This window comes from Colletotrichum lupini, chromosome 4, assembly GCF_023278565.1.
Source record: "Colletotrichum lupini chromosome 4, complete sequence".
NCBI classification, from domain to species: Eukaryota; Fungi; Ascomycota; class Sordariomycetes; order Glomerellales; family Glomerellaceae; genus Colletotrichum; species Colletotrichum lupini.
This window is the reverse complement of record NC_064677.1, coordinates 5,187,503-5,202,203: the sequence shown is the minus strand read 5'-3', so window position 1 is coordinate 5,202,203 and position 14,701 is coordinate 5,187,503. Positions and strand designations below refer to the sequence as shown.

At 54.0% G+C, this 14,701-nt stretch overlaps 6 protein-coding genes across 6 annotated transcripts; 3 read left to right on the top strand and 3 right to left on the bottom strand.

Moving 5' to 3' along the window:
* Positions 1 to 590: 590 nt before the first annotated feature.
* Positions 591 to 4,215, bottom strand: CLUP02_08661 (uncharacterized protein; the record flags this gene model as incomplete). Its single annotated transcript, XM_049287645.1, has 2 exons — positions 591 to 2,754; positions 2,840 to 4,215. The coding sequence occupies 2 exons, from the start codon at positions 4,213 to 4,215 to the stop codon at positions 591 to 593; spliced, it is 3,540 nt and encodes a 1,179-aa protein (XP_049144788.1).
* A 2,730-nt stretch (positions 4,216 to 6,945) lies between these two features.
* CLUP02_08660 (uncharacterized protein) lies at positions 6,946 to 7,146 on the bottom strand (the record flags this gene model as incomplete). Its single annotated transcript, XM_049287644.1, has 1 exon — positions 6,946 to 7,146. The coding sequence occupies one exon, from the start codon at positions 7,144 to 7,146 to the stop codon at positions 6,946 to 6,948; it is 201 nt and encodes a 66-aa protein (XP_049144787.1).
* Positions 7,132 to 9,987, top strand: CLUP02_08659 (uncharacterized protein; the record flags this gene model as incomplete). Its single annotated transcript, XM_049287643.1, has 9 exons — positions 7,132 to 7,496; positions 7,552 to 7,681; positions 7,756 to 7,807; positions 7,867 to 7,969; positions 8,032 to 8,207; positions 8,265 to 8,488; positions 8,549 to 8,730; positions 8,808 to 9,288; positions 9,379 to 9,987. The coding sequence occupies 9 exons, from the start codon at positions 7,132 to 7,134 to the stop codon at positions 9,985 to 9,987; spliced, it is 2,322 nt and encodes a 773-aa protein (XP_049144786.1).
* A 177-nt stretch (positions 9,988 to 10,164) lies between these two features.
* Positions 10,165 to 10,491, top strand: CLUP02_08658 (uncharacterized protein; the record flags this gene model as incomplete). Its single annotated transcript, XM_049287642.1, has 1 exon — positions 10,165 to 10,491. The coding sequence occupies one exon, from the start codon at positions 10,165 to 10,167 to the stop codon at positions 10,489 to 10,491; it is 327 nt and encodes a 108-aa protein (XP_049144785.1).
* An 80-nt stretch (positions 10,492 to 10,571) lies between these two features.
* CLUP02_08657 (uncharacterized protein) lies at positions 10,572 to 13,782 on the bottom strand (the record flags this gene model as incomplete). Its single annotated transcript, XM_049287641.1, has 17 exons — positions 10,572 to 10,719; positions 10,777 to 11,021; positions 11,060 to 11,203; positions 11,265 to 11,386; positions 11,464 to 11,489; positions 11,570 to 11,653; positions 11,706 to 11,814; positions 11,884 to 12,062; positions 12,152 to 12,342; positions 12,402 to 12,466; positions 12,509 to 12,573; positions 12,629 to 12,743; positions 12,781 to 13,005; positions 13,222 to 13,282; positions 13,356 to 13,552; positions 13,607 to 13,679; positions 13,747 to 13,782. The coding sequence occupies 17 exons, from the start codon at positions 13,780 to 13,782 to the stop codon at positions 10,572 to 10,574; spliced, it is 2,085 nt and encodes a 694-aa protein (XP_049144784.1).
* A 642-nt stretch (positions 13,783 to 14,424) lies between these two features.
* CLUP02_08656 (uncharacterized protein) lies at positions 14,425 to 14,679 on the top strand (the record flags this gene model as incomplete). Its single annotated transcript, XM_049287640.1, has 1 exon — positions 14,425 to 14,679. The coding sequence occupies one exon, from the start codon at positions 14,425 to 14,427 to the stop codon at positions 14,677 to 14,679; it is 255 nt and encodes an 84-aa protein (XP_049144783.1).
* Between the last annotated feature and the right edge of the window lie 22 nt (positions 14,680 to 14,701).

The window sequence follows — 14,701 nt, the reverse complement described above, 5'->3', positions numbered from 1 at the left end:
TACCAGAACTACAGCTTTCCCCAAATGATTCCCAATCATGGACAATTTCAAGTGGGTATTCCAGACTCCGTTCTGCAAAAAATCAAAACCAAGTTTCAACCGATGTTTCCCCAAGAATGACGTATACTGTGTTACCGCCCGTTCCAAGAATTGGGAAATGAACAAAGCATCGAAAAAAAAAGAACCCCCCCTTCTTGTTTCGATATCGGGTATAAGAAATGTCATTGGCCGGTTTATCCGTGTTTCATCAGGCCGTGTTGTTTTTTTACCACTGGGTATATCCGAGGTTGTGTATGTGTTCGTGTCAAGGAAAAACGACCGGAATAATTCGCATCTTGGTAAAATCCGTAAGTCGCGAAGTTCATGCCGAGAGGATCGGTGTTGCTAGCCTGGTCGTGGACTGCGTATGCTGCAAGACTGTACATAGAGAACTTTGTAAACAAAACCAGCGCCAGCTTGCGCAAGTTGGTGAGAATCGGTTGATGTCATATCGGACGCTCAAGAAGAGCAATTATGTATGATGGAACTGGCCACCTCGAGAAGTGAAATGATGGGTTGGCTACTACATTTGGTACGCGACCAAAAAAGACTCAACCCCAGATTGGTGCGTTGCGGTACGCCGGCGAGTTGTAACTGTGTAGGACTCTGTAGGGCTGGTCACCGTTGGCGTGAACACTACGACTCCGGCTGCGGCTTCTGGAAAGGCCCGGCTGAACGGCGTCGGGGGAGTAGTACTGCTGCTGTTCCCATTGCTGCTGTTGGATGTTTAAGAGTTGCTGCTGGTAGTAGCTGCCGCTTTGGCTCGGGCTCTGGTTGGCAACTGAATGTCCGCGTGCAACAGGTCCCCTGTACTGCGAGTAACTGTCGTAGCTTGATCGATGACGGAGTTGTCGCTGTTGCTGCTGCTGATGTCCCATTGGGTTGGTGGAGGCGCTGCGTGCAACTGGCTGGCCAAACTCAGGGAAAGAACCATTGGTAGGGCGCCACTTGTCCTCAGTCGTCAAGCGACGCCTGGCGTATTGCTTCTCGAGCATCGTCATGCCCCTGCGAGGGCTCATTGGCGGAATGGGCGGCACAGCAACAGCGTCATCGAGTGAGGCTCCCATCAACGCCGACGGATAGCTGTGGATGGTCTCTCGGCTGTTCTGCCTCGACAAGGTCTGTCTTCGACTCGCCTCGCTGGACGAGGACGACTGAGGACGCACTGGCACTGGCTTTCGGGGACTCTTAGTGCTACTGCGGGTGTGCAGACTGACGGGCGGAGAAGTCTTCCTCTTCACTGACACCTCGGGAACCTGCAGATTCTGAGACGCAAATTCGGAGTGACGGCTTGTCGGAGGCAGAGGCTCGGTGGGACGAAATCGCAGCCCAATCTCACGTTCCATATGCGCCGGCATTGTCAGAGTACGACTGTGTTGGACCTGAACAGGCTGCTCGCGAGGGAGCGCCATGAAAGCTTGGTCGAAAGCACTCTTGCCGACGCTCTCGCCGACATGGTCGATGGCCGTGATGTTTGACTCGAAGCCGACCTGAATCTCGTCGGCTCTGGCTTCGCCGATAAACTCGGCCTTGCTCACAACACCAGAAGGCACTGGCTTGCGGTGGATAGAGCGCCGCGGCATGACAGAAGCGGCAGCTTGAGCGAACGAGGCTGGCATGGTCTGGAAAGAACGGCGGAAGGGTGACTTTGGCTTCTCAGAGGGTCCAGACGTCTCTGCTATCGCCTCGCTCACAACCTGAGTCGCATCGACCAGGAGCGCAGAGCTGCGCTTGTCGTCGGCGTGGCCGGCATCGAAGCTTCCGACACTGAAAATGGTCTTGAGAGTCTCTTTACTGGCCTGCGCACGAAGGGTCAATCGCTTGGTTGTGATGGGAAACCGACCAGAGTGCTCCTCAAGCTTTGACTGAACATCCTGGGGTACCGAGGGAATCTCTTCGTCAGACGGATGCGTTGCGTGAACGGTCGGGGGTCCTCGCATTCCAGAGCCGCTGAGAAGTCTTTGCAACTTGCCAGGTTTTTGCAAGCCGTTGCCAATGCTCAAAGAGGAATTTGACTTTTCGGAAGCAGCTCCGGGAGAACGAATGGCGACCGGAGAAGCGGGGCCTTGTTCGGCCGATTGAGTGCTGTCAATTAACGCTGGAGCCGGGGATTTTCGGTCCTTGCGGAAGGAATGGCCGGCGCTGAGGTTGAAGAAGAACTTGGGCGATGTGACCGTCATTGTGTTGTTAGTCGGAGAGACAAGAAAATCATCCTTCGGGGGCAGAGACGAAGGGACTGAGGCGCCAGATTGTGAAGGATCAGCAGGGCGGATGTCGGCCTTAAGAACACTAACTTGCAGCCTGTTGCCGCTGACGGCTACAGTTGGGGATGCGGCTGAGTCTGACAGTTCATCGCCCGAATCCTCCGATGCGGCACGGCCAGCTGGACGGCTGCCTGCAGAAGGTTGCTTGGCATGGAACGACCTCAGCGAGACATTAGAACTGTAGCCGGAATCGGCCTTGGAGAGCGGTTTGGGCTGGTGCTCGGTGGTCGGGCTAGCAACGACTCCACTGTCGGCGCGTGCAATTGCTCGGGAATGTTTCTGAGACTGGTCCGCTTTCAGTTGCTCAAGACTTGGTTTTGCGTTCGGGTCATTTCTGACCGTCAGGACCTCGGCAGAGTACTCCATTTGCACATCTTCATCTTCTTCCGCAAAAAGGTCGTCTTCCATTGCTGTGTGCTTGGATGATATTTTCAACTCTGGACTGAGTGGCCTATATTTGAGTCAGCGTGAGCCGTCTCGTGGTGCCTTACACAACATGGCGCCGTCTGCACGAATTGGCAAGGGAGACTACTAACGAAGTTGACCGCCGCCTCTGCGATTCCGCCTTTGAAACCGAAGTCTTGATCGGACTGAGTGTCTGCGAAGTAGCACTGGCTTGCACTGTCGAGACCGTGATCTTGATGTCCTTGCTCTCAAAGCCCGTCCCACCCGATCCGTTCTCGTGACTGAAATACTCCTCAATTGCAACCATTTGCGACTTTTCTGCTATGCTGACCTGAACTGCTGGCTCAAAGTCCGGACTTGGAAGCGGGCTGGCCTCTCCATTCGTGATCCGCAGCGAGCCAAACTTCATGGCACCTAGCGGCCGGTAATCCATATCAGAAGGGGTCAAGGCTCTTTCGACAGGTTCAACCACTGGTTCACACAGATATTCGGGCTCCGAGGCGAATCGCTCAGCGACGTATTCTTCCAACGTCGGGATCGGATATGCGCTCGAGTCAACCGATAATGAGTTCATTCGCGAACGCCCTCCTGCTGGGGTTGTAGGCATGCTGTGTCGCACACTCGACCGTCTAGACGAAGCATATTCTGACGGCATTCGGGTCGCAAGACCTGGAGTTTGGATCATGGAACGTCGCCGTACGGGTGCATACAGTGCCAAATCTGAGTTGGCTCGGGGCAGAGGCAGCTGAGCGCTGACTGATTGTGCAAGGACTGGCTGGTGCGGATGCGAACTCTTCCAAGTATTCGGTGACACCTCGAACTTGCTTTCAGACACCATCGAGTTCTCTTCGCATGCGGTGAGATCTTCGTTGAGGTTCAGGAGCCTTCTCGATTCGTATGACATGAGATTGTAGTTGATGGACTGACGATTCCCGGGAACATGCCAGCTAAAGCCGCCGGTGGTCAGTATTTGCGACGAAATGCTGGGGAGTCGACCATACCTCTCAACTTGCAACTGCCTGGAAATGTCCATTTCCTGCTGACTCTCCCAGGTCATTGAATTTGCCCTCGACATTCTGTCTGGAACAGGCGGGCTCAGCACCATGCTTTCCCTACGTTTTTGCTTCCTGGGCTCTTGAGAGCTCTTTGACCTAAACAAGCTTGCCCTGCGCTTCCAATCCCTCGCAGGTTTCACTTCTGGGTCCGCCATAGAAGCGATGCTGGGTGCTCGGGCGGCTGCACCAAGCTGAGATCCGGCGGTTGCAGAAATAGGTGACGGTGCAGGCGAATTTTGCCCAGGCAGAAGTCGCGAATTCGATCGAGAGGGTGGCAGACTGGCGGATGCAGCACGTTGTATGCTTAGTTGGCTGGGGGCCGGTAATTGGGGTGTTGGAGAGGCATGATTGCCGACTCTAGGTTTTGATAATTTGTGAGGTGACTTTTTGCTGCTGCTTCCACCTTGCACATGTGAATCATGAAGCGTCTCGGTAGACTGTGCATTGCCCATCTTGACGTTTAGAAGGTGGAATTTTGAGATGGTTCCCTAGTCCTCACCAGATGACAAAAGTCTGCACTCTGGTAAAAGTATAGAAAATCGCCTCGAGGTGGTACGGGTTGCGGATGGCAGTGCTCGAAAACGGCCAGCCGATAAAATTTGGTTACGATGACACTGTTGAAACTGCCATGCCGCGCGAATTGCTGTGGAATTATCGACGTTACTTCGTGGGTGTTGGGTTGTAGGTTGAGCGAACCTCGAGTACTATCTGCGGTAGTGAGAATGGGGAGATGGTCTGATATTTGTCGACGCTTTGTGAGCTGCGCCCTGAATGGTGCTCCTTTCCGAGTAGATACACTGTGAGGCGACAATGGGGACAGGCGCAACCAGTGAAAGGAAGAAGGAAAGGGGGAGGAAGGCTCAAGGAGTCTAGTTGATCACCGCCGGAGACCAGCACGAAGAGAGAAAGGCGGTGGTAGAAGGTGGGATAGGCGCAATTAAAGAAGAGGTGGCATGGGTCTGAGCATTTACCACCGGACCAGACCGAGCGAAGTGTCTATCGATTTTGCCAACTCCACATAAGGGAATGCCTGGTCTGTTAACAGAGTCAGTCGCCAGGGTCAGTGGCGAGTTGTGCAGGATTATACAGCAGCGGCAGGCATTCATATGCGGGAACAGGTGTCTCTGTCTGGGGAGTATTGGACGGACAGCGACGGTCAAGGGCCGGTGCGAGTGCAGCAGGAATGGGCCTCAGATGGCATCTGAGAGATGGACATGGACACCGACAGGAAACCAGGAGGTGGAACTGACGGTGACGACGTACATGGTTTGAGACGCGCAAGGTGGGTTGGGGCACGGCGGAAAAGGGTAGAGTACCGCCTGCGGCAGCGAATGGGCAGGGCTGTTCCAAGTTCCAAGACGGGCTCGTTGTTGGCCCATGCAGGGCTGTAGTGGCATGCGTCTTGGCCGGCGGAACGTGGATGAAGAGGTGCGTTGGTGTGGTAGGGTAGGGAGGGAGAAAGAGTGCCAAGTAGTGTCGGACGGCTATCCGCAAGGGTGTAGCGGCATCAAGTTGCATCGAGGACCCAGCAAAGGCGGAGGCGAGACACAAGAGACCAAGAGGACGAGACGGTGATTGGCGATGTTGGATGGCTGAGGTAAGGTGAAGGTTAAGGTGAGGACAAGCCCAGCAAAACAAGTCCAAAGGTACCGTGTACCGGCGACAGTTCTTGTTGTGGGCGCGGCCCGGTTCAACATGGTGGATGGCCCATGGTGGATGGACATCCAGACGGGATGGATGATGATTAGGTATGGTATTTCGTCTGATTGATGCCATTTTGCGGTCTGGCCGGGGCCTGGGTATTACAACCTTGGCGGAGACGAGACTAAAGATTGCCCTTGTCCTGCGGTTGAAAAGACTCCACGACGGGCGTCCAGCCTCTAACCACAAGCCCCCAATCTTTTGAATGGTGGTTTGTGCAACCAGCAAAACGTTTACCAGTCCGGCGCCTTGCAGACTCAAATGCAGCAGGTATCCGTATTCCGTACCTGTTAACTGGGGTCAGCCACGGCCGTCCGTCCAGTCCGGTCCATGGAGATGTTGTCTTTGTGTGGCTGCTGAAAGGCTTCTGCGCCGCTGGCTGTGCGCAGACGCAGTATTGGCAAATACGGATTACGGACACTCATTGCCCCTCTCTGGCCCCTCGGCTCCGGACAAAAGCTGCAATCATGGTCTACTGAAATGATCTGACACAATCGGGTTGACCAAGCGAAGCCAGGGTGGGGTTTGATTAGAAGCGTCCGAGATGTAGCAGGCGGACGGGCAGAGTGCAAACGGGATATGAGGTGAGAATGATGCGAGGGGACTGGCAAGGCGTCATTCCATGTCTTTGATGCGCTAGGGCGGGTAGGTAATTCAAGAAGCAAAAGCTCAGCTGGAGGGAGTGTCAGTGTAAGTGAACCGAGAGAGGACGATGGGGGAGGGAGAGAGAGAGAAACGGAGAACCAACACGGCAAGAGAGAGTGTGGCACTTGTGGCTCGGACGCATGTGGATGATGCATCCGGCAGAGTTGATTGGAGTTTAATCGACAACGCGAGCCTGGATCGGGGTTCTGTCTTGGTTCACCGATGACTATCCGTATATCCGTGATGTACTCCGTACCCAAGCCGTCAAGGTTGTCGTCAATAGAGCTCTAGAATGGAGGTGATGTAGTTTGCACCGTGAGCTTTAGCCATTGCTGCAGAGACCCTGATTCTTCGGAGTTGGCATCTCTTGGTCGTCATCATCATTTCAGTTCAGCTTGGCGGCTGCTGATGAGCTGTACGTTTGAGACGATGGAAGGCAGGAAACTAGCACTTGAAATGCATGGTGGCTTGCACTTGCCCGTCTTTGGCGTCGTCAAGCAGCTCGGGATCCCAGAACCGGGTCGACCCCGCTTGCCCGCTTCGCACGCCATGAGGTCCAAGGTTCTCATTCTCTCAGTGTCCCAATCTCAAGGTCTTGATCCGCTTGGATGGGGGAATTTGGGGGCGTCAGACTCGCTCTGAACGGCGTCTTGGACTTGTTTTAGCGGGAAGCCAATCGCTCAGGCTCCAAAGCTGTCTCTCGTGGATTCCCGCCCGCTAGGGACCCGGAAGGGCGTCTTGTCACGCAGTGGCGGTCCAGCCGGCAGCAATATAGGTGGTGATCTCTCGTGGCCGTGTCCTAATTTTGTCCAGTAGGCAAGCTGTGAAGGCGCGAGCTAGGCTATCTGCGTCGTTATCTGAGCTGAGGTATATGCCGGCTGGTGTTCTAGACGGGCCTTGTTACTTGGAGAGGGCGCAAAACAAGGCCCAAGTGCCGGATATGTACCTCCGCCATACTGGGCGGCCCTGCAGCCATGCCGCCATTCTGGGATTTGTCTTTTCAATCTTCGGTCAATGTTCCCATGAGGAAGACGCATCTGAGCAAGTACCTAGAGCAAAGTACGGACATGGAGCAATACAGCAAGAAAGTCAAGAAAGTCGAAAAGGTTGGTAGGCAGGCAAGCACGCAAGGTGAATGCGGAGAGAAGCTCTTTCCCCCGCTTACATGGGCAGATTCGCAGATTCTAGATCAAGCCACCACGTTGCGACGCTCCTGCCTCCCTCGTGAGGTATCTTGTTCCTGCTCCTTCCTGTTCCTGGTTTTTTGCGTGCCGCCTTCCTCTTGCCGGCGCTTCGTGCGGCGTGCCATGTCCACGTTGCTGAGGCAGGTGCTTCTGAACGTAACCTCAACCTCCTACTCCTCCTTTCTTGCCTACCTTACCATCGAGTCCCTGCCTCGCCCAGATTGCTGTTGATTCTGGTTCGCTTGTCCAGACAGGCAGGCACCTCATGTCCTCACGATCTCCTTCCAAGGCCAAACATGATGCCCAGCCTACTTTAATCCATTGCATCCATCGTATTTCAGTAAGGCGAGGCACCTCAGTTATTCCTCCGATGCCGACTCGCTTCCAAGTTCTGTCCTTCATCATCACATTACATGAGAACTGCCTGAATCGGGACACCACGGTCTCTCTGCCTTGATCCAGCATACCAATACCAGATCTTGCGTTGGCTGGTCCGGTCACTTGCCATCTCTCCGTGGCCTCGTTTTCGTACGGGGTACGGGGGTTGCGACGCCAACCTCTTACAATGGCCAGGTGCCAACAAGGATGTTTCCCCTCTCCCATGGAGAGGCAGAGACCGAAAGGAAGACGCAGCCGCTGCTACGGATACATACTCACTCCTCTTGACGACCTTTGCGTGCGCGTGGACTAGCACGACGTGTCAACCGTTCATCTCTGCTTGTCCCATCTCGGCCGCAGTCCAGGTTGTCTCTGTTGCGCGGCATGCATCTCCCTCTCAACCACAATCGAGCCCAAACCAAACTTGACGAATTCCTTACGCAGCACTAGTGTAAGCAGTAGTGTGGCAGTTTCCGTCACCTTTCCGTCGTGCGGTGTGCCACAACCCTCGTCTGAGGCTCAGATCTTCTCAGAATGTGTGCCCGTTTCAGATTGTGCCACTTGACTTGATGGGTCAATCGGAAGTTGCAAAGACCAGCATATCCTCATCAATGATCCCCGGCTTGCCCGCAACTCAGGCAACATGCTTGGTGAGGCCAGCACCAGTCCCCAACACCCCCGATGCAGTTCGTGCATGCGAAGGGATGCCCGTCGTCGATCATCGGCTGCCAACAGCCACTCTTTCAACGTCGGACAACCCTATCTGAGACCATCCACTCCCCGAAACCGGCTCGTCAGAGTCGTCACTCTCGCTCTAGTGTCGCTTGCTGCGATAGCACTCAAAACTTGAGGAATTAGGTGTCGACATTCAGACGAGGGTCAAGCAGCGTATTCGTTTCCTGCATCGAAGCACTCTATTTGGCACGCTGTTATCCTGCTGTTCTGCTCAGATGACCGAGACATTCGCACTTTGTCTTTCATTTTCGGCAACTCCCAAAACACCGAGATAAGATACATCATCAGTCGCCCTGCCACATGGCCCGCGGGACGAATGCTCTGGTATGGAGGATTTACTCCCCGCCCAAGTTAGCCTCACCAGGCACCAAGGGCGGGCAATCTCCCCCACTTTGAATTAGCTCTGTCGCCCTTACAAACAAGGTTCAGGGGCCTGCGAAATTGCCCTTCCTACTCCGGCTGCTTCCTCATTTAGAGCACCAAAGACCGAGAGACAAAAGAGAAAAGACGACTCATCAATCTTTCATCATACAGAGCTCATTTTCCGAAGCTGCAATATGCCTCGCCGGTTTCCAGTGTTACCGGTCCACCACACCATACGGAGATGGTCAACGAAGGATGTTCCGGCTCATTTTGCAAACCACGTGTTGGGAACGTCATGTAGACACAGAGGACCTGTTTTCGGGCTCGGCTACCCACGCTGAATTGCGAAGCGGCCCGCTAGCTGACACGGGAAACGGTCATGATCGAGATTGGTCGTTCTCGTTCTGCAATCGCTGCACAAGAGTTCGGAGTACGAATGCTCCCATCAACTATTTTCCGAATGGCCGGGTTGACAGCAAGGGTGACGGGTCACGTCTTCGCGGACAAAATCCTAGTGGCGTTGCACGGTTGTAATCGCCAAAAGTGCGCGCATTTTTATTTTTCTATCTAGGCGCCGTAATTGTATCCTAGCATGCCTGGCCTGCTTAGCCAGGAGTATCCGTACCAGCCTCGGACATGGAAGGAAACGAGACACACGTTGCTGCTATGCACTGCAACTCCCCCGCTCGCAGTCCATCGTCCGTACCAGCGTGGGCCGGTAATTGTGCCGCTCGACTCGTTGTTGATTTGGTATCAAACGTCAACAGCACATACTCACCGAGACACGCCACCGATTCTTTCTCGTTCGGCCGAAGCAGCAGACGGGTGTTCCCTAGGATCTCTTACACTCCAAGGACCATACCAGTTCGCGAGGGAGCGATCGATGCCCACCAGCAAAGTATCGACTACCTCGCCAGCTCACCTGGCTTAAGCGATGGGCGGTGTTTCCGCCGTTCAAACTTATCACGTCTGCTATCGACCCGAACTCCACCTGCCCGCAGCACCACTGAGACTTCTAGATTGGACTACGGATTCTTCCCGACGACGTTTATCGGCAACATCCTTGTCTCTGGACTGTCTATTTTTCCTTCTGGTGGAGGATGTTATGTAAGAATGAGTTCTCGTGTGGACGAGCTCACGGAGTACATGGTCAAATGCCATTCACCGTCTGATACTGCCCACTCACGCGAGGGACTCCTCCCCGTTGGACCCAACTAATGCAGTTTCTTCAAACACTCGATTGTTGCCTGTCGAATCACAAGGAGTCGGAGCCACTATGATGATCAAGCAGCACCGACGGAGTGTGTTCCTCTTCGGAGCAGCTTCGGAACAGACTGCAGATGTCGGCACGGCAAGCTCCATAAAATAAGGCCCGATGATCATGCAACCTGAAAAATGCCCGCGCCGCGAGCCGTCGCTGTTTGGGCGAGATTGATCCCCGCGCCTCTTTATCCCCTCCAAGAGATTGATTTACGAAGTAGGCACCTCAAAGTTGACCTACGCACGACATATGTCGGCTACTCGGGAAAAAAGAAAGCATGGCTATCTTACCAAACTCAACTTCATGCGAAACTTGCACAAGCGTGGTCCACGTCACAGAGTACGCGACTCATCGCACGCACTCCTTCACGGCCCAGACATGGCCAAAGGATTGGACCTTTCCATGGTTCTCCCCCCTTCCGCCAGCGAGTGAGCGAAATCAAGCAAGACCTCGCAGACTAATACACCACGGTCGTCTGGTCTCGAGTCAAGCCATGCAGGAGGTTGGTAATGATTCGAAGCTTTTTGGGGGGCCTCTGGGACTAGGAGCCATCGTCCAAACCCATGCCTGGAGCCAGACAGTTGCTGTCGCAAACACTGCTGCCAACCGCCGGGAAGGAGACCATGAGATGAAGGTAGACGGACGAATTTCGAGCAGCCAAGCGCTCGCAGAAAGCCTGAAGATGCGGACTGCTGGGCTGCAGAGCTTTGATCGCTCGCCTACTATCCAAGCGGGAACACACTTACGAGATAGCCTCGATTGGTTTGAGCTTGTCATCTATCAGTGAAGCGGGAGATCTAGCAAAGAACAAGCACGCTTCCATCGACACCAGCCAAGTGTTCTCAAGCGGCGTGTAATCGATAGTATTATTGCCGAGCCTCTTGGTCACGTATCTTGCTTCAGAAATCATGGCCTCTTTCGGAGGACGCGTTGAGGACGCCGATACTGAAGCTCGACAGTATGAACCATTTTCACAAGCATGCAGATATACCTACCAAGAACCCGAGTCAGCTGTTGCATTGAACAGACGAAGCTGCCTCGTGGCCAAGGTGGTTGGGCAGGTTCCATGGCCTTCCGGAACGTTTTGATCGCCATACTCCTGAACGAGTCGGGGCGGTCCTCAAGGCCATGGCGCACGGGCAAAGGATTTCTCCATGTTTCAAAGTCGTTTCCCTCACGGCGAGAGCACAAATTCTATTATTCTGCCCTGGTCCAAAACACAAGCACCAGTTACACTACTGGTTGAGGTTAGCTCTTTCACGGAGCTGGCCTCCTGGTCCTGTTCGAGGGGGTTCGGGCAACTCGGCTGTGGAGCGCATTGTATACGCTTGAGGACGCATTTTCTTCCAGACTTGACTGTTGAACAACGAAGGCTGGCCATCGCAGATATAGTCGAGATCTATTACGCCAAGGGCACCTTGCTGCTTCATTACCAAAAAGAACATCTATGAAGGCGTCCCTTAGGGCACCAGACCGTCAAATAAGGGGACCAAAGCTCTGACCAGGTGTTCGGAGGTCCAAGTCGGGCATGAATCTCACCTGAGGGGTTTTTCAAAGTCAAATCGGCCAAGTTTACGTTTGATGTCGATACTTGGGTATCTGGACTTTGGTGGGAAGCTCCATCTATCCCACCACAAGTTCAACGGCCTCGTCGGCCCATCTCTTTCCCTCCAACAATAGAGAATGGGGGAGGGATGTGAGCCTGCTCAGACTCTGCATGCCAGGGAAGAGCTTGTCGTGTTTGACTATAACGCACCACGTTGAATTCGCAGAACAGCCATTGTCTAGAAACATTGCAGAAGCAAGAAACGGTCACCAAAGATTTCCGCCTCATTCTCCAATGACATAGGTACAACCCTCATCGCCAATCCATACTTCATGCACGCGGCCGGCGTCCACGTCGATACGATCGCCGACGCCATAAGTAACCTTGTCGGGGTTCTTGTCCTTGGGATAAGTGATGGTAAGGTTCCCACGCAGGATCAGATGGGTCGTCAGACCCCGATGCGAATGCGGGGAGTAGTGCGCGTTTCTGAGCTTTGATCGTCAGTTCGTGCATACTTGGCTTGCACTTAGGGCCAGGCCAGAAGGAAAGGCAAAAAGGCAGTGGGCATCACGTACGGTCCGTCGGTCCAAGTGAAGACATGAGGAAACCCCCAAGATCTAACCTCGGACTCGCTATCACGCTGGGAATTGGGCTTGGAAGGCATGGCTGCAATATTGGGCGATTGCTGGCTTGAAGCTGAGGGGTAATGTGCGCAAGGCAAAGTTGAGAAGTTCGCTCGTGGCGCGGCGGCGGCGACGGAGGAAGACTGAAGACAGCTTGCGATTACGTCAGAGAAGATCCGATGTCGAGCTCCGTGCAGTCGACCGGGTCCGAGAGCTGTTCGTCGGCGGTTCCGCAGCTGACAGGTATGTTCTTCTCTGGAGGCTGGGCTGAGTCGAGTTGAGAGGAACCTCATTGAGATAGTTCATTACCGGAGTCAATGATTAGAAACGCCGGGTCGGGTGCGCAGAGGTGGTGGTGGTCCGCGTACTCAGGTCTCGAGAGTCGGCTGCAGTGTGGGGGAAGCCGACTTTTGGGTGCTCGTCCCCCACTTATGCCCCGAGTGCCCCGATGCCGTGTGGCGACTGAAAGGACGGTGGTTTCCGGGAGGCGCAGCAGCGGCAGCCGAGCAAAAGAGATGCATAGGCGCCGGTGGGAAATGCGTGGCTTAGTGGCCAGCAGCAGCAACAGCAAGCAGACCAACTCGGAGCACCGGCAAAGGCCCCGTCATGCCACCACCACGCTCCCTCATTCCTTGGCGTGCGGGTGACAGACTTGACGCCCCTCCCAGCTGGACTTATGCACTGAAGTGGAACATAACAACGGCTCGACGGAAGAAAACCGCCCCAAGGCTCTGTCAGGCCAAGTGGAAACCACTTGAGAATGCTTGGGTTCCCAGACTTCTGAGCCCTGGAGACTCTGTCACATACTGTGTCACTCTTGTTCAGCTCGTTCCACATTTTTTTGGCGTGTCACCGTGTTTAATGGCTGCCTAGAGAGCTATTCCCTCGACCTTAGCATGCCCATGATATCACTTTGTATGGGGATCATCCCTCCCTCCATACGAAGCGGCAACGCCTCCACTAATTACGACATAAGGTATCCGTACGAAATACCCTAGCTTGCCTGGGGCCTATCCGTACACTGATGGTTTCCACCCGCTGTATCCGTACGGATGCTATGTTTAGCACATCTCGAACGGGGGACTGCGAGACGTCAATATTGAATAGGGGCAAGGCTAGCTAGTAGGCGACAACTGTCTCGAAGCATCAGCCGTACTGCCGTTTTGCCGGGCCCGGTGACAGTAGGTATAGCATGAAAGTTTCCGATCTTGCGTGGACAGCATAGCGCAGCACAGCAAACGACGCATGGTGAGTTGTATGCTAAGGTGCTGCTGTAGTCTGCATTTTGTGGCAGGCGAAAATGGGCTGAGCACTCTTCTATGTAGTAGCCAAAGTACGTCAGGCATTGAGCCTCTCAGTGTGCCCTACGAAGCGACACCAATCTGTCAGTGGTAAATCGAGGCTCACGTCCAATGGTTCCGAAAGAGGCACCCCGTAAGACAGACAGGGCAGACTGCGATTGGGGGCCAAGACTAGCCATCTGCAGATGGATTCAGTGTGACGCTCCGCTTCGCGATGCAGGGAAAAGACCAGAGAGAGTCACACACATACGCGCAGACTCCGCCCCTCTGAAAACAAGGCATCACCACTTACTTTTGCTAGTTTTTTTTTTTAGTTTTTTTTCAGTATTCAAAGATGATCATGAACGTCGGGAAATGTGCTTTGGGCCTGGCACTCTTCAGTCTGACAATCATCATGCATATCAGATACTCAAAACAGACAGTTATGACAGAAACTATGCGATACGCGTCACTCTCGTCCAATAGCCGACATTTCTGAGTCGAGGGAGAATGGAGAAGAGACGCGGGCTCCGACGTGATCAACAACAAAACGAAACAAGTCGAGATGCAGAGGCCAGCTCGAGAACCAAGGACGTGGATCCCGAGGAGGCCGTCCCTCAATGTCTCAATTCTGGTAGAGATTGAGAAGAGTCTCACTCCAGTTTCCATCTCAACAGGCAGTAGAGGTAAGGAACACCACGCTAGAGGGCACCATCGACAGGGCCCTCGGGACCACCTACAGCAGGGATCCAAACCATCGGGGGCAGTGCTGGCCCCTTCCCATTGGCTACTTGCATCGTTCAGCACACCCATCAGACGAGGCTGTCCCCCCTCCAAGTGCCCTGCAGGTGCTCTCCAAAGGGCTCCAAGTGCTACGGAACGGGAACCCCATCACGCTGGATCACACTTTACACCACAGTAAGGTAGGCACTTCCCTGCCCACCCATGTCCTCAGCTATGCTGACATGCATATCCACGCTTCCCACTCTCGTTGAAATTACCCTTTTACTGTCTCTCGAATGCCTTCGTTCCTCGAATTTCTTCGAATTCTCGAAAATAATCCTAAACTCTCGTTCAACGACAACTTGTATTCTTACAACTCCGTTCCTTCGTCTCCGTTACCATTTGTTATCCTGTCCCTCCAATGGGCTAATGATCATACCCATACGCTCTCCGAAGCCGTACCCCTCTGACCCCTAGAACCAGAGTAGGCTTGACTGAG